The sequence below is a fragment of the Garra rufa genome, chromosome 19, assembly GCF_049309525.1.
Source record: "Garra rufa chromosome 19, GarRuf1.0, whole genome shotgun sequence".
NCBI classification, from domain to species: Eukaryota; Metazoa; Chordata; class Actinopteri; order Cypriniformes; family Cyprinidae; genus Garra; species Garra rufa.
The window spans coordinates 16,513,874-16,532,895 of NC_133379.1; the positions used below are offsets into that span (position 1 = coordinate 16,513,874).

Genomic DNA, 19,022 nt, shown 5'->3' on the forward strand with positions numbered 1-19,022 from the left:
AACAAACAAACATACAAACAAACAAACATCTCTATTAGCAATACAGTCCTTGTATGCTCATGCTTGTGCATGATGTCACGATTTGTGGGCAATTTTAGGACACACCAGGATTTGTGGTCCACCAATGGTTCAGAAAATCAAAAACACACTTGTCCATTTTGCACAGCTAGCAAAGCCAAATAAGAAACTACTGATATTTGTCCACCGTTCCATTATTTATTAGGCCTTGTGTTGCATTTATACCCATGAGGGATATGTATGGATAAAACAGGCTGCTCCCTGTGGGCACCATTCCAGCAAAAAGCAAATAAATCGCACAATCAGAAGCCGCTTTGAAGTCCAGCTACAAAGGCTGGGAGGACCAGAAGACAGTGAGATGGTCAGTGAGCTCAGTGAGAGGAAAGCTCACCTGAGGGTAAGAGCCCCCAGAGCTTCATCGTTCCCTCTCTTTGTCCGGGAACAGTTGCTACCTGAATGAGCTGTGTGAATGAAAACAGTCATGCAAGCGTGTCCCCGTGGAGCTCACGTGCACGCACACACACACACACACACACACACAGATATACCTCAATCAACCTGATGCAACTCATCCTCACTTCACAGCAATCTTCACCTGATGTTACAGAAGGGTTGTTTAATGTCTAAACAAGGGTTGCACAATTAATCAAAATACAATTAAAATCACATTGCAGGCTAGTGCAGATTAATTAAGTAAATCTATAGTCTGTGTGCTTTAAAGTGAAAGGGCGGAACTCTATTTTGTCTGTTGTGTACTACATCGAGTCGTCTACTACATGAGTCTTTAGAGTGGTTTCTTCGAAAAAAAAAAAAAAAAGAGTCTAAGAGCTTGGGATTTAACCAGATTCAAAATGAATAAATCAAATAAAAAATAACATAAAAAATAAATAAATTAAAATAAAATAACAACATAATAAAATAAAATTACAAATAAAATAAACAAAATAAAACAAATTAAAAGGAAATGGAATTAAAAGAAATAAATATAATATAATAAAATACACAGAAATGAAATTAAATAAACAAACTAAAAATTAAAAAAGTAAAATAAAAATTAATTAATTAATAATAAATAAAATAATAAAAGGCAATGAAAATAAAAATAAAAATAACATAATAAAATAAAATGATAAAAAATTATCATATCATAAATATTATTTAAAATAAACAATCAAATTAAATTACAGAAAAAATAAATAATGAAAATATAATAAAATAAAATTTAATTAAATAAAATTAAACAAATTAAAAATGTATGGTTTTAATATTATTATTGCTGTTATCATCATCATCAGCATCATCATTATTATTATTACAAGTGGTTTGTTAGAAAATAAATAAATAAATAAATAAATATAGAATGATAAATATAAATATAGTCTTAACCAAAGTGAAGTGATATGAAAGTAAACAAATTATTACAGAAATAGTGAATAAAATAGAATATGTAACTCTAATATTCAATAATTAATTATTATAATAATTATTATTAACAATAATAATTATTATGTCATGACAGAATGCTGTTGTCTTGGACATAAAAACTAATATTACAAAAATATAATTTTCAAGTGGATTGGGTTCTCCATGTTCTAAGAGCAAATGTAGCAAAAAATTGGTTAAAAAGCAGTTCTGTGGAACAGTATATATTCGCAGTTGGTATGAATGCAAATAAATTTCCCTTCTAGTTTTTGCACCATTCCTGTAATTTTATCGCTGCAAAATAATTAGTATGATTTGTGACTCTAGTCCTACTCTCCGCCAGTCTTACTAAAACCTCTGACTGATCAAGAAAGAGGAATGTGAAAGCAAAAGCACCCCGGCCTCGCTTATCACCTTCAAAACCAGACACACGCACACAATCAGCCTCTGGTTGAAGGTGAAACTGTTGTTTTCACTGCTGCTGATCTCCTCGGAGTGTGTATGTGTGTGTGGCTTTGATGTGTGTTTTGATTCGAGGTGCTCGAGTCCTGCTGCTATGAATATAAATGAAAGGCTACAGTGAACCGCCGCACCCTGAGGACCGGCTCCATCTGATTACATCAGCTCACTCAGTCTTGACTGTTGACCAAAAAACTCACAAAGCACCCTGGGAAAACTTCCAATCCCTAGATAAAACTAGTCCCAAAATGCCACACGCACATATGTGCTCAAAAAAAATTAAATAATAATAATAATAATAATAATAATAATAAAATAAAATAAAATAAAAAATCAAGGATATTGCTTCAGGCATGCAAGGTCTATGAGTTTACCACACACACCTCCCTGAACCTCCTGCGTGGGCATGACGAGATGGATCCAATCTATTCCACTCGGCTTGTCAAATACTCAGAGCACAACAATCACTCCCCACGGTATAAACGCACACACACAAGCAAATTCACCTCTTCTCCTTCTCTCAGTCCTATGCACCAGCGGAAAAGCCTGATGCTTTGACTGACAGGATTTTTTTATCGCAGGTATGGAGTGACGATGGGGATCCCACGATCTCTGTCCCGCGATCCGAGCGCGTACGCACGCAAAGCTCTAATCAAACTATTTCGCTCTCCTGTCACTCAGTGGCTTTAATATTAAGCAGATGTCAGAAAAACACGGAATAAAGGGGAAAGTAAATAGAAAAGTGAAAGTAAAAAATGAAAAGTGTCATTTTAATCAGCTTCGGGCATGTATGCCGGAGTGTGTCAGTTTGAGTCAGGAAGACGACGCAGGGCTGCGAGTTAGAGATTGGCTGGCGAACATATTATCTCTACGAGACAGAATCTCCAACATCTCGGGGTGCGTAGGTGTGTGACTGATTGTTGTGTTTGTTTGCGTGCGCGTATGGGCAGAGGAGCGCGCCACGAGGGTGCCAGGGTGCGCGTGAGGACAAATATAAAGTGGGCAGGTGACAGTAAAAGTCCCTGCTGACAGAGAGCGCTGAAAAGTGGACACATAATGACTCATTCTGACTGACATACAGCATGTTACCGTAGACCTGACGGAGACTTGACCTGTTTTCATAAACAAGTCGCTGTTTTATTGGCAAGAGCTGGAATGGTGAGTCATTACACTTCCTGCTCACGTCGCTCTGCAACTGAAGAGATGATTAACAGTCAACATGAAATCAAAGCTAAGTACGGTATTAATTCACAGTCCTGATCTTAATGTACATGATTGATCAGTAGGCACTGGGATCATTAGGCTCCTCACAATTAATTCAGATTCAAAGAATCACGATTCTGAAAGGATTCTTAAATCACAAGACTTAAAGGGATAGTTCACCCAAAAATAAAAATGTGATGTTTATCTGCTTAGCTCCAGGGCATTCAAGATGTAGGTGACTTTGTTTCTTCAGCAGAACACAAACGAAGATTTTTAACTCAAAGCGGTGCAGTCTGTCAGCCATATAATGGCAGTGGATGGGCACCAAACCTTTAAAAGTAAAAAAAAACATGCACAGACAAATCCAAATTACACCCTGCTGCTCGTGACAATACATTGATGTCCCAAGACATGAAACGATCGTTTTTTGCGAGAAAATGAACAGTATTTATATCATGTTTTACCTTTGATACACAGCCACGTCCATCTGTCCTGAACACGAGCTCATCTTCCGGCTCGTTACATGTGTATGCGCTCTTGCGTAGTATACGCAAACGCCGGAAAGCGATCTGTCGCATGTATACGACACTCATTATTTACACAGTGAACAGAGATTGTGGGTATAGCGGCTGTTCGAAAAGGCTATTACTTGTGCTTATCCTTATTGTTCAAACCGATTTAAAGCTAAAAGATTATGTTTGCTTGCGCAAACTCATCCAGGGCTGTTGACTTTTACCCGATTTCCCCTTACGGCGTTTGCGTATACTACAGCAGAGCGTATACACGTGTAACGAGCCGGATGATGAGCTCGTGCTCAGGACAGATGCACGTGGCTGTGTATCAAACGTAAAAACTGATATAAATCTGGCTCCCAGGTGTCTTTTATACAGGTAACAAGCTGAGATTAGGAGCACTCTCTTAAAGGGTCCACAGAAGCAATCAATCAATCACATTCCAAACTCTCCACCATGGCCAAGACCAAAGAGCTGTCCAAGGATGTCAGAGATAAGATTGTAAACCTACACAAGGCTGGAATGGGCTACAAGACCATCGCCAAGCAGCTTGGTGAGAAGGTGACAACAGTTCAAGAAAACAAGAAACAAGAAACACAAAATAACTGTCAATCTCCCTCAGTCTGGGACTCCATGTAAGATCTCACGTCGTGGATTTTCAATGATCATGAGAACGGTGAGGAATCACCCCGAAATCAGCCCGAGAATCTTGTCAATAATTTTGTCATTTACATATTGTGGTCCACTATATATTAAAGGGATAGTTCACCCAAAAATGAAAATTTGATGTTTATCTCCAGGTCATCCAAGATGTAGGTGACTTTGTTTCTTCAGTAGAACACAAACAAAGATTTTTAACTCAAACCGTTGCAGTCTGTCAGTCATATAATGGCAGTCAATGGTTACCAAATCTTAAAGAGTAAAAAAAAAAACATGCACAGACAAAACCAAATGAAACCCTGCGGCTCGTGCCGATACATTGAGGTCTTAAGACACAAAACGATCGGTCTGTGCAAAAAACTGAACAGTATTTATATCATTTACACCGCGTCTACACTGGATGCGAGCAGCGCGACAAAATACAATAGAATCTATTAAGCTGTCTACACTGGATGCGGAGTGATGCGGCAAATCCCCAACAGTAATCTGCTGCCGCGTTCTATTAATGACGTGCTCATACAAAGTTTAAATGATTTGTAACGGTCGCTTTGTCGCTGTCACGCCGTGCAGGGAATGAGGAGCCAGTGGAAAACACAGGGAATCCAGGGGTACAAAAAACACTTATTTATTTAAACAAAAGAACATAAATCCGGGGAACAAACAAACACGTTGAAACTTCAAACAAAACAGAAATCTAAGGGAACAGAAACCACGACATAACATTATGAATGGACAAAGAACTGGGAAACAAACAACAATTTAAAGGGAGTGGCTAATTACAAGGACAGGTGTACACAATCAAGGAAACAAGGAGGAAGTCCAAATATGGGCAAGGGTAAACCAAATAAACACTGAACCAAAGAGGGAGACAGAGGAATAAACCAAATCAATGGGAACACAGGAGGGGAAAACACTAGGAAACCACAACAAAACAGATCACAATCCTGACAGTCGCGTCCAGTACTGCAACAGTTTTAAGTTCAAAATCTTTATTTGTGTTCTACTGAAGAAACAAAGTCACCTACATCTTGGATGTCCAGGGGGTAAGCAGATAAACATCAAATTTTCATTGTTGGGTGAACTATCCCTTTAACATGTCCTTTAAAAAAAAAAGTACTAGTAATTTTTTGCCAGGACATTATCCATTGATTTTACATTAATTTCTGTTAAACCTAAAACACAATACAATAAAGTGTAAAACTCAAAACACCTGTAAAAAATGAATACTGAATTCCTTCATATTAATACAGTACATCGTGCCCTTTTTATAGATTTTTTTTTGAGTAAAAAAGTATGTTTTTCCACAGTAGGTGCACTGTATAAAATGATTAATTTAAATGTTAGCACACAGTGGTTAAAAACACTTAATTAAAAGTGGGTACTTTATTTTCTTATAAAGTATAGTTAGGCATAGTATATATAGGCATAGTTCACCCAAAAGTGAACATTTTGTCATTAATTACTCACGTTATCACGTTGCTCCAAACCCATAAGACCTTTGTTAATCTTTAGAACACAAATTAAGATATTTTTGATGAAATCCTTGAACGTGTCAGTTTCATTGCTGTCGATGAAAAGCTCTCATATTTCATCAAAAATATCTTAATTTTTGTTCTGAAGATGAACGAAGGTCTTACGGGTTTGGAACGACATAAGGGTAAGTAATTAATGACAGAATTTTAATTTTTGGTTGAACTAACCCTTTAAATGTAGAGATCATGATGCAGAATGTTAGTTGGTCCATTATAAACTAAAATATAAATAATTAATTTAACTTCATATTAAGTTTTGTGGCTACATCTAAAATCTTTTGTTAAAGAATTGTGAATCATTGGCATCCTGCATTAACCTAAGAAAAATTCATGCCTCACCTACATCATTTCCCTTTGAACATATACTTTTACTCAAAAACACATCATGTTATAGAACAGAAATGCATTGTGAATGTCATTTAATGTTGTCCTTAAGTGTTTCTAATCAAGCGGTCGAATCCCTCACTGTCTCCTGAGAAATCCAGGTCAACCAGACCATGGCTCTCACTTAACTCTTCATTACGACTGATGTTCGTATGCACAGAACACAACACACTCTCAGCTATCCGCTGCATCTAGGTTTGCGAGGAGGCGGTGGGAGGCAGAATACTTCACTTAGCCTTTAGACATCCATCATTTATCTCTTCTTCTTTCATCTGCTTCTTTCATCATCTTTCACCAATTAGACCAGATTAGTCACAGTGGCCTTATGGCAGCCAGACGCAGCCGCCGTGCCCCGTGCTGAACCCCCATCACCCACTACCTCCCGCATCTGGACTGCAACACCTGTCTCCTAGCAACCTGCATCCAGATCTCAGGCAAGGGATGCTGCCTCTGACACAAGAATGACAAGACAAACATTCTCTGGAACAGCCATCCAAGAGCTTGACGATGTAATGATGCCTCGGGTGAGCAGCGGACAAAGCACTGGAATGCTGGACTTTTAATGTTAGCGCACTTGGAATCCTGGGACTGGATGCTATGCTCAAAAGGGCACGTCATTTCTATTAATAATGCAAATGTGTTTTGTAGTTTATATTAATGACAGACAACTGTGAAAGGAACAAGTCTCTGCTGACTGCTAGTTGGTCAATATATGTGACCCAGGACCACAAAACCAGTCTTAAGTCGCTGGGGTATATTTGTAGCAATAGCCAAAAATACTTTGTATGGGTCAAAATTATTGATTTTTCTTTTATGCCAAAAATCATTGGGAAATTATGTAAAAATCATGTTCCATGAAGAATTTTTGTAAAATTCTTACTGTAAATATATCAAAATGCAATTTTTGATTAGTTATATACATTGTTAAGAACTTAATTTGGACAACTTTAAAGGTGATTTTCTCAGTATTTTGATTTTTTTGCACCCTCACATTCCAGATGTTCAAATAGATGTATCTCGACCAAATATTGCTCTATCCAAACAAACCAAACATCAATAGAAAGCTTATTTATTGAGCTTTCATATGATGTATACATGTCAGTTTTGTAAAATTTAACCTTATGACTGGTTTTGTGGTCCAGGGTCACATATGAGGGTATTAAAATAAATAAAAAGAAAAAATATATAACCCTGGACCACAAAACCAGTCATAATTGAGATTCAGAGATCATTTGAAAACTTTCCATTGATGTATGGTTTGTTAGAATAGGACAATATTTGGCCGAAATACAACTATTTGAAAATCTGGAATCTGAGGGTGCAAAAAAATCTAAATACTGAGAAAACTGCCTTTAAAGTTGTCCAAACTAAGTGCTTAGCAATGCATATAACTAATCAAAAATAACTCATCAAAGAATCCTGAAAAAAGTATCACAGGTTCCTAAAAAAATATTAAGTAGCACAATAAAGCATGACCTGGGTCTTTTAGAAAATTACATTTAATATCCATTTATTAAACTAACCCATGACAGCATTGCTATCCTTTGAGATCATTTAAATCAAAGGCATATTTTGTGTTCTTTTAGCTTTTAGGGAATGTGCAGGTTAGAGTTTGTATAGTAGGTGTATCCACAGCTGTATGGTTTACCAATTTTAAGCCATTTTTTTTCCTTATTATGGTCAGATTTACTGGAAAGCCTGATAAGTCGTTATGCATCAAATTATATTTCATAAGTACACTAATGAAGCTCCAAGTCTTTTTTGGCTTGCAGTTTTTTGGCTTAACGGCCGAAGGCATCAAAACAAGCTGTTAAATAAATTATGTTTATTCTGTATTTTTAATCAAATAAACACAGCCTTGATTAGGAGAAAATACTTCTTTAAAAAACAGTACAAATCTTCAATGTATATATATATATGAAATTTATAAATATGACCTGTTTTTAACATTGATGATTTCTGAAGCATCATGTGACACCTAAGACTGGAATACTGGACAGTTTCAAATATACTATAATTAAATATATTAAGATTAGTTTTTATTTTAAATTGTAGTAATATTTCTGTTCTATTTTTGTATTTTTTTTATCAAATAAATGCAGCCTTGGTAAGCACCTCAAATTGTATCTATCATATAATATAGAAACGCTTGAGAGCTTACTTAGACGCCAGATTTCTATTATAAACATTTCTTTTGAAAGTGACAACATTAATTAATGTACCTGTGAAAAAAAAGTGTGTGTTCAAATATAAAGTGTTGTGTGAAGTGTGGTGGAAACTTTTCAAGAACCTGTGCGATTCAGGCAATGAACAGTGTTGCTCAGTGGGTGGTTACAGCTCAGTGGACCAGCCACACATATGCATTAAGAGTCCCATTGTACCGGCAAAAAGTCCCTGAGGTTTTGGAATAGTTTACAGAACACTTTACAGGCCACTGCACACAAAACACACACACACACACACACACACACACACACACACACACACACACACACACACACACACACACACACACACACACACACACACACACATGTTGGGTTTACATGTTTTATGGGGACATTCCATAGGCGTAATGGTTTTTATACTGTACAAACCGTACTTTCTATCGCCCTACACCTACCCTACACCTAAACCTAGCCCTCACAGGAGATTGTGCACACGTTTACTTCATCAAAAAAACTCATTGTGCATGATTTATAAGCCTGTTTCCTCATGGGGACCTAAGAAATGTCCCCACAAGGTCAAAATCCACTGGTATTCCTATCCTTGTGGGGACATTTGGTCCCCACAACGTGATGAATACCAGGCACACACACACACACACTGGTTTACATGTTTTATGGGGACATTCCATAGGCGTAATGGTTTTTATACTGTACAAACCATATTTTCTATCGCCCTAACCCTACCCTACACCTAAACCTAGCCCTCACAGGAGATTGTGCAAACTTTTACTTCCTCAAAAAAACTCATTGTGCATGATTTATAAACCTGTTTCCTCATGGGGACCTGAGAAATGTCCCCACAAGGTCAAAATCTACTGGTATTCCTATCCTTGTGGGGACATTTGGTCCCCACAACGTGATGAATACCAGGTACACACACACACACACACACACACACACACACACACACACACACACACACACACACACACACACACACACACACACACATATATATAAATACACTCTCATTTATAAAACATAATCACATCAAACGTACCTTGAGCACATACTGAGAGTGTGTATGTGTGTATATTTAAAAAAGTCTAATGCTACTGAGGCAAAAACTGGCTCTGCAATGAGCACAAAAACTAAAAATAAGGCAGAAGCCAAAGTACGCCTGGAAAATAAACAAAGAAAAACAAATGAGATACTGAAATTGTAAATGTGCGGATTATTCGAGCAGAAAAGACAGACTGTTGTTTTCTTCACTGCTTGTAAAGGTGCAACTCTCGCAGACTGGCGCAGACTCAAGGTGCTTGGTGACATTTACCGTCGACTGTGTTTCTGGAAGGGATCCGACTCTTATCGGACTCTACATGCCGTCTCTCTCGCCTTCGGCGGCACCTTTTCTTACTTCAAGTGCAACTCTCAGGCACAAAAATACACCAAAATCAAAACGAAAATACAAATTCTCTTGAGGATGCATCAGAACAACTTTACAACTTTTGGCTGCTCAGTTACGAAGTCTTTTTTATAAAAAGAGAGGAACTTAAGTTTTGAAACTAAGCAGCGCTCCCCGCAGAGATGCGCCTTGATAAGACCAAACGCTCCTTCACAAACACATCCGAATCACAGCCCATATCAAACGGTAGATGAATCACATGTTGCTGTCTGAAGTAAACGTCCACACGCTGAGGCTCCTTCCGCCCCTCTGTGTGGGTATTTGCTTTGCAGCAATTGTACCACAACAATAACACACATCAATGGTTTATCAAAGACGCTTTGAAGCGCTTCGTTCTTCGTGATAAATGTCATTCTTCTGAGTGACTCATCTCAGGGTCATTCTTTGAGCTTTGAAAGGCCACGGTGTGCTAGAGGACACTGAGCACTGCCCGGCAAACCATCTGCTAACTACACCAACTCATGCTCATGACATTTAAGGAGTGTCTAATTAAATTAATTGATTTATCATGCCGTGGTTGCTGACTTATTGTTTAGACAGCAATAAATGATCCATCAAGGATCCATGAATTCAGTTCAGGACCTAATTATGCATGACTGAATTAGTAAATGTGAATTAAATATCACAGTTTGCATCATGATAAATTGCCTTAAAAGTTACTAAGTTAATTTTTATTTGGGCCTCAAGCATGAATCCTCAAGGACATCACAGCGCAAAGATTATGGGCACACATAATCCCAAATTGAGAAACCCAAATTCCCAAAGAGAACCCAAAGAGGTCACTGTACTATAAAAACATCCTGTAAGTTTCGGAGCTCAAAACTTTCTTGTTAGTCTAAAAACAGCTTATATTGAAGCCACTGCCTCTGCAGAAGAAGATCAACGCCTGCTTCTACATTGCTGCTTGTTTAGTAGGGCTGCAATGATGAATCAATGCATCGTGATTAATGAATCGATTCCGAATGCATCGTGATTCTCTCTGGGATTGATTCTAAGCTTAGTTTTTAACAGCAGATGACGCTCTAATCTAGTTTTTAACCACACACTCAAATGCTCACGAAAAAGAACGCTTGTGCATTCGACTGAGTCTCAGAATGCTTTTATGATGCAACATTATTGTAAACACCCTTGTAATACTCTTTAACCTTTTCGAACGTTATGAATGATAATTTTAGGTTCAAGTGTGTGTGAGGAATTGTAATTGTAAGGTGCGGCTGTTTCTAAGGCATGCAGTGCCATCTGCTGTTAAAAAACTAAGCTCAGAATCGATTTCGAGAGAAAATCACGATGCATTTGGAAATCTCAGAAACGATGCAGAATCATTTCTTGATCTGTGATGCAACAACTTATTTTCCAAGCGCTAATGTTCAGCCCATCCCACCGATTTGCACATGTAATGTTTACGAGAGAGGTGAACATGCAGGTCTATGCAGAAACCAAACGATAAAGATGGCTCTGAAGACAACAAGATGCTGCGCAGTGCCAAGTTGTGAAAAAACAGTCTTTGCATTGCCTTCCACTGTTGAAAAAACAGCATATGCTGGTTAGGTATGTTTTGAAGCATGCCTGCTTGTTTGAGCTTAATTAAGCTGGTCATGAGGCCTTAGCTTACCACCAGGGCATCCAAGATGTAGGTGACTTTGTTTCTTCAGTAGAACACAAATGAAGATTTTTAACTCAAACCGTTGCAGTCTGTCAGTAATATAATGACAGTCAATGGGCACCAAGTCTTTGACAGTAAAAAAAAAAACATACACAGACAAAACCAAATTAAACCCTGCGGCTTGTGACAATACATTGAGGTGTTAAGGCACAAAACAATTGGTCTGTTCAAGAAACTGAACAGTATTTATATCATTATTTACCTTCTAAACCACTGGAATGTTCAACTGTGCTGAGTGTGTTCACAACAGCTGGCGCTCAATGAAAAAAAAAATAAATACAATTTGGGGCAAACTATCTCTTTAAACCATTTCGTGACCAGCTTAAACCAGCTAATGATCAGCTTAGACCAGCACAAACCAGCAGCCACGCTTCAAGATTCAAGCTTCAAGAAGTTCCAGACCATGTCAGTAAGAACTCTGTCCTTTGTTCACTATATTTTACCATGGATTCATTTACAAACAAGGCACAATTCAACACAGGAATTTTAGAAAGATTGAAACTAAAAGACGATTCTTTGTTCTGATGAGGGGGGTCAAAAACAGGGCAGATATCACTTCTAAATAGTTTTTTGATGTAAGAATCTTGATAACATTATAAATGGACCTCAAAAAACAATACAAAAGTACATCTCATTGCTGATCACTCAGCAAAACAAATTCAGTGCCGGATTGCAATCCAAAATATCTACTAATGAAATAAAAACTCCTGAACAACTGCAGACGCTTCCACTATAGCAGATTCCAGTTGGATATTATTTGGCAAATCATGCATGGCAAAACAATGATGGCGGTGATTTGAAAAACATACCTATGACATAAGAAAGCAGGATGGCCAGCAGCACAGCGGCTGCGATCGCAGACACGGCAGCGCATTTCCAGCTGCAGTATTTGGAGGGCTTCTTCAGCTTGAAGGAGCTCCTGGAGAATGTGTTTCTGGGTAAGAGCCGGGGTGGTGGGGAATAGACAGTACCACCGGTCAAGGGATAACCTGGTGAAGAGCTGCTGAACAGAGGAGTGCTCCCAGATGGCGTCTTGAAAAGAAAGTGCCTACAAGAACAGAGAAAAAAGAAAGATAACACAGTACTTGTCAACACCTTTTAACCAACAGAGGGAAAATCTTTCTTATCTTATCTCCAGACTAAACATTCAGAAAATTGTCAATATGCCCACGGCTTTGATAAATCTCATAAAAATCGTCTTTAATGAGCTGAACGTCTACAAAAAGCCTGTTTAAGCTTATTTAATGGCTAACTCTGGGGAGTAGGCTATTTGTTTCATTCACATTTTCCAGACACTCGTGTTGTTCATTTTCTTCTCCTGCTGTAGTTTTTCTAACAACCAGTTCAATTTGTACAATAATGGCTTTAAATGAGGCTCATTTAACACAGCTCTGGTCATTTAAAAAGTATTAGCCATTAGACTACTACCTTGTGTACTAGCAGTGAAGACTGAATGCATCATAAAGACAACTCCAATCGAATGGTCAGCAGAGAGAATTGATTTTTGTTGTTGTTAAATCTTTGTGCTTGCTAAGACTCAGTAGGACACTGAATAACAGTTCTAAGCACCCTGGGCCACATCAAACCTTTATAATTCAAAATATTATCACCATCAGACATAACATTAAAGGTCAATGGCAATGATAAAGTGGTCAACACAGCACCAGCTTGTTGTGACATGGAGGGAAATGCTATTGCATATAATGCCAGATTTGCTATTGTATCAGTGGGGCAAAAAGTCAAAGGTGGGCTAAAACGGGGAATGTGTGTGTGTGTGTGTGTACTTGGGGATGGGGGCAGATGGAAAGGGGATGAAAGCAGATGACAGTTGACCAGGAAGCTTTGATGAGCACTAGGTTTGGCTCAGGCTGAGGTCCTATGCTAAACCAGCCTCAGATCTTTGTCCATGTGTCTTGTTCGGGACAGGCGGTCAACTCTGACTCCAACAGGCCTCTCTGTCGCCCCCCTGCTAGGCATCCAACTGCTCCCTGCTGCCCACAGCCAGAACAACCCATGAGCACTGGCCAGAAACTCTACTACAAATCTACAGATAGCAAGCAGATTTGAACTGAACTTGCAGTCAAGTAACATTTGACACCACCTGATCTCATGACGAAGACATATGAATTGCTAGACGCGAAATACGCACCAATAAGTATATATCACTGCAGTTTCCAACAGAAATGTCCACTAGAGATGGTAAAATAGCGAGCACTTGTAATCATTTCCGTACACACAGCTCCAAATGTTTTCGCTTTCCGGATGTAACAAGCTTGCTCGGTAGCTCAGCCGACATGGAATTGGACTTAGGATGTGGAATCCTTAGGTACGAATCCCATGAAAGACCTGACTTACAGTACCCTCCACTAATATTGGCACCCTTAGTAAATATGAGCAAAGGTGACTGTGAAAATAAATCTGCATCGTTTATCCTTTAGATCTTTCATTCGACAAATTCACAAAATTCTAACCTTTCATTGAAGTAAAACGATGGAAAATGGGGGGATATCTCAATAATTAAGAAGTTCCAATCAACTATAGATGTTACAAATCTGCCTAGAAGAGGATGTGTGTCTATATCATCCTAATGCACGATAAGGAGGAGAGTTTGAGTGGCCAAAGACTCTCCAACGATCACAGTTGGAGAATTGCAGAGAATTATTGAGTCTTGGGGTCAGAAAGCCTAAAATAAAATGATCAAGCAACCCCTACATCACCACATGTTGTTCCAGAGAGTTTCAAGAAAAAATCCTCCTGGCTCATCAAAAAACAAACTCCAGCATATTCACTTGTCAGACATGATTGGAACTTCAAACAAGACTGGCTTCTATGGTCAGGTGAAACTAAAAATTAGCTTTTTGGCAGCTAACCCTTCAGATGGTTTTGGTGCAGACAGGGATAAAAAAGTACCCCATGCCCATGGTTAAAAATACTGCTAGGTCTTTAATTTTGTGGACCTATTTTTCTGCCGGAGACCCTGGACATCTTGTTTAGATACATGGCTTTATGGATTCTATCAAATACCAGCAGATAAAAAATCAAAACCTGACTGCCTCTGTTAGAATTTTTATAATGGGCCATGGTTGCATCTTCCAGCAGGACGATGATCCAAAACAAACATCAAAATCAACACAAAATTGTGTCACTGAGCACAGAATGAAGCTTCTACCATGGCCGTCCCAGTTCCCTGACCTGAACCCTGTATAGAAACTGGGAAGAGAGATTCTGGAGAATCTAGAGAGATTCTGTATGAAGAAATGGTCTCTGATCTCTTGTCAGACATTAGACATTGTTGGAGAAAACTCAGAACTGTTATCTTGGGAAAAGGATGTTGCAATAATATGGTGCCAATAATAGTGGCCAATGTGAACTAGAGAAAATACATTTATTTCATAATGAGATTTCAGCCCTAGGTTCTACTGATTTACTTCAATGACAGGTTAGAATTTTGTGATTTTTTTGAATGAAAGATCAAAAGGATAAATTATGCAGATTTATTTTCACATCCACTTTTGCTCATATTTACCAAGGGTGCCAATATTAATGGAGGGCACTGTATGATGAAAGAGCTGAAAGATGAGAGATTGAAAAACAAGCTAGAACGGCATGCTTGCGGTTACATTTTTACATCACATTCACTTTTGTTCATACTATTAGGTTTTAGGTGTAGTGCAGATGGTGCACTATTTTTATAGCACCACTTCACAGACATTTCAAGTCAGAACTGTTGGAAACTGCAGTGATATGTACTTATTGTTACGTATTTTTTGTCTCGCAAAAACATTCCCACGTTTTCATCATGAGACCAGGTTGGACATGATCTACTCACCTTTATGTTATTCTACAGCACTGTTCAAAGTTTGGGTTGTTTTTGAAGTCTCCTATTCTCACCAAGAGTGCATTATTTGAATAATACATATACAGAAACATTATTAATTTAAATACTTAACATTTTTTTATGTGTAATTTATTTGTGTGACACAAAGCTGGATTTTCAGCAGCCATTACTCCAGTATTTCAAAAAATCATGCTCAACTAACACATCATCAATGCTAAAAACACTTGTGCTGCTTAATATTTTTGTAGAAACCATGATACTTTTTAAAGATTTTTTTGATGAATAGAAAATTCAAAAGTACTGCATTTATTTGAAATATAAATCTTTTTTAACATTATAAATGTCTTTCCTGTCTTTTTTATCAATTTAATGTGTCCTTGCTGAATAATTTCTTAAAAATACTACTCTTAGTATAGTACTCTTTTTTTTTTTTTCACATGGAACCCAAAGGTTTAAGGATTTAAGTGATGGGCTGTCAAGCATAGCTCACATTAAATATACTATGAAAGTTGTCAATATGACTGCATTTTATTCACAAATCAATATATTAATGGCACTGGTTCTTGTGTGTCACATGCCCAACTGCCAGTTGTGGAAGTGTGTTATGATTTGAAAGTGTGAATGAGATTTGACAGCTATTTGATTAAATTTCCAATCGTTTCTCGCACAAATCTATCATAAGGATTCAGAAGATTGTAGATTATTGAGTTTCAAAAAGTGGTTTTGAGCTTGTCAGGCCCTGGTCACTGTATTCTTTATACGTATGAAAAAAGCAGCTTTTGAACTGATCTTTTAAAATTGTCCTGTTCAGTTCCAGAGAAGAAAGAAAGTCATATAAGTTTGGAAAAACATGATGGCGAGAAAAAAAAATGATAGAATTTTTATTTTACTTTGAATTGTTCTCTTTTTTTTCTGCTTTTGGTTGCTGCTGCTCATTTCAGTGCTGGAAAGAAGTAACAGGTTGTGAAATGGCACTGTCAGGTTCCTGCTCAGCTGTGGGTCGAATTCACAGCAGAATAAGTGGGTGAGTTTGAACTGTGTTTTTCATACGAGCTGGATGAGAGCAGTGAAGTGGGTAGAGAGAAAATCTGTCATTCCCTACTCCGCTGCCTTTACTTTGTGCGTGCGGCCTTGCACTAAACAGTGCAATCTTGCTGTGCAGTCACGGTCATCTGTGGACAAGCTCCAGCTCAAGGTAACTCATTCAAGCCTTTACCATTCGTCTAAAATCAGGCGGACAATCTTTTTTCCATTCTAGTTTAATAATACAGAGCACAAAATATGAAACATTGTCTTTCCATACCAAGGACTTGCTATGTCTCATCATAATAGTATACAAGAAGAGACCCTACAAATAAATAATGCAGCTCAAAATCTATATTTAAAGAGCAGATAATATCCGGGAAATGCTTTGAAGTCCAAACATATTTCATCATATGGCTTGACAGACGTGTTAGATAAATCAACTTAAGAGAAGCGTTAAAGCCAGACATCGGGGGCCATGTGAATAATCGACCCTCTAGGCCAAATTACATTACACTGAAGAGGAGAGATGTGTGAAAGGGAGACGGAGATGGATAAATGGAGAAAGACCGAAAAGGAAGGAGAACTAAGCGGCCCATAAAAGCGTTAGAGTAGCAATATATTCAAACTGTGACCCACAGTCATTAACCCCTGAGCTACATCTACAAGGTAATGGAAACAACACTTAGGTTCAGTTTACACACATACCCCCAGTGATTAATGAGCACATATACAAAGAAAGACAGGACAGACCCTGTGGCTATCAGGCATGTGACTCACGCTGCATCATATCTGACAGACACTAATTGCAAAATGGCATGCAGAAGCAAAATTAATTGATACTCCATCTTATTCTTTTTTAGTGGTTTGAAGATTATATAGCATTAAAGATAAAGACAGACATACAGAAAGACAAACAGATAGATAGATAGACTGATAGACAGGCTTGACATTAACACCCACCAACCCGCTAAATGCGGGTCGATTTCAGTAGTGGTGTGTAACGGTCACTTCCACAAGCCACTTTGACAGGACTGAAATTTCTGGGTTTCTGCGGGTTCTTAAAAAGTCATAAATTAAGTTCAAATTTAAAATGTATAGCCATAAAAAGTCTTAAATGCATTAAATGGTATAAGAAATGTCTTTAATATCATTTTATGAGGTCTTAAATTTGAGAATGGAAAGACAAGAATTGCGATGTAGCCGATTGTGAAGATTAGACTTCAAAAGGCTATGAATTCATTGAATAATTGAATGCTTTTTGTGAATGTATCTCTGAAGCAGAGGTCATCGACTTATTACGCTGAGGGTGATGTATCTTGTAACTGTAATTCCCACCCCTGTCCATTTGGTAAGGTAAATGTATTTATTTTTTACCTAACCCTAGCGTATTTTGTTGTTTCTCTGCTAAGCCTATATCGTCCTGTAGGTTTATGAATAAAAATTAAAATGTGAAAAAAAAATATAATAATAATAATAATAGCAATTACATGTGTAATTATAATTAAAATATGACAATTAAAATGACAGGTAATAATATATTGTGACAGAATTTTTACGACCCTGTAAAGTCTAATGCAACCTCTGCTCTGAAGGGAACCGACTGAGTTTAGAAAAGTTTAGATGGCGTTGATATTCGTTGATAACCTGCTATATTTCCCTCATTCGAAAAGTGCCACCTACTGGCAGAGAATGAATGTGCATTTTCAATAAGCCTGTCTGCTGTTTTTTGTTCAGACAATGCAAAAATCGACCCTTATACTACAGGGCCATTGAATGCTTGAATCTGATTGGCTGATGAATGTTCTCATGGTGTGCATTATTTTTCAGGGAAACGCACGGCGAACGTAGTTCTAGGCAGCTCTTGGCCGCATTACTTGTCTATATCACTTCGCCACATGTTTTTAGTTATTTCAAAGGTCCTAAAAGCCTAAAACAGCTAAATAACCAAAAAACCCACAACGACACTGGCCAAACAAATAAATACAGTGAACAACAGGATAAAAATGACAGATTGTTTCCATGTTTTGCCACAAAATTACATTTTATTATTTTCTCCCACTCTCTCTCCCTTACAGACGCTGCTCTGACGATTAACAACTTAAAAGCTACATGGCATTTCTCATAAGCGATGTAACAACGGCATGGTCTTGAAGAAAATTAACTTAAAGTTTTACTTTTAGTAGAGACACTGCTGGAATCACTTTTGAGAGACCCACAGGGGTATTTCACAAGTTTAATCTCTCTCTCCCTCTCTCTTTCTGTCTATTTTTAGACACTAATCTTGATCCAGGATCAACAAAAGATGTTGATCCAGGAATATGTCTTACTTGGCAAAATCACGGCGTCTGTCTGTCTGCCTGTCTGCCGATCTGTCGGTCTGTCTAAACTTCATTATTAACTGCATTAGTTTGCTATCAAAGGCTCAAGTGTCATTACTAGGTCTAAAATGAAGTTTTGGAATTAGCAACATAGGCGTTGGATGAGCTGCGTAAGAAATGAATCCTACTCATAATAGCGTTTTAAGGACAAAAAATATCCGATCAATGTCTTGAGGTGTGGGAACCGTAGTATAAGCGGAATAATTGACTTTGGACCGTTGCATTATTAGAAAATAATGCACACCCGAGGTGTGCCTGAGGCGTAAAGTATCACCACTTCAGGTGTGCATTACT

At 37.8% G+C, this 19,022-nt stretch overlaps 1 protein-coding gene across 1 annotated transcript in view; it reads right to left on the bottom strand.

The window, feature by feature from the left end:
- tenm2b (teneurin transmembrane protein 2b) overlaps nucleotides 1-19,022 on the bottom strand; it is a 261,826-nt gene that overhangs the window by 70,602 nt on the left and 172,202 nt on the right. The window contains exon 6 of the mRNA XM_073823963.1: nucleotides 12,296-12,534. Within this exon, the coding sequence (XP_073680064.1) occupies nucleotides 12,296-12,534 (239 nt within the window). The remainder of the gene's footprint in view (nucleotides 1-12,295; nucleotides 12,535-19,022) is intronic.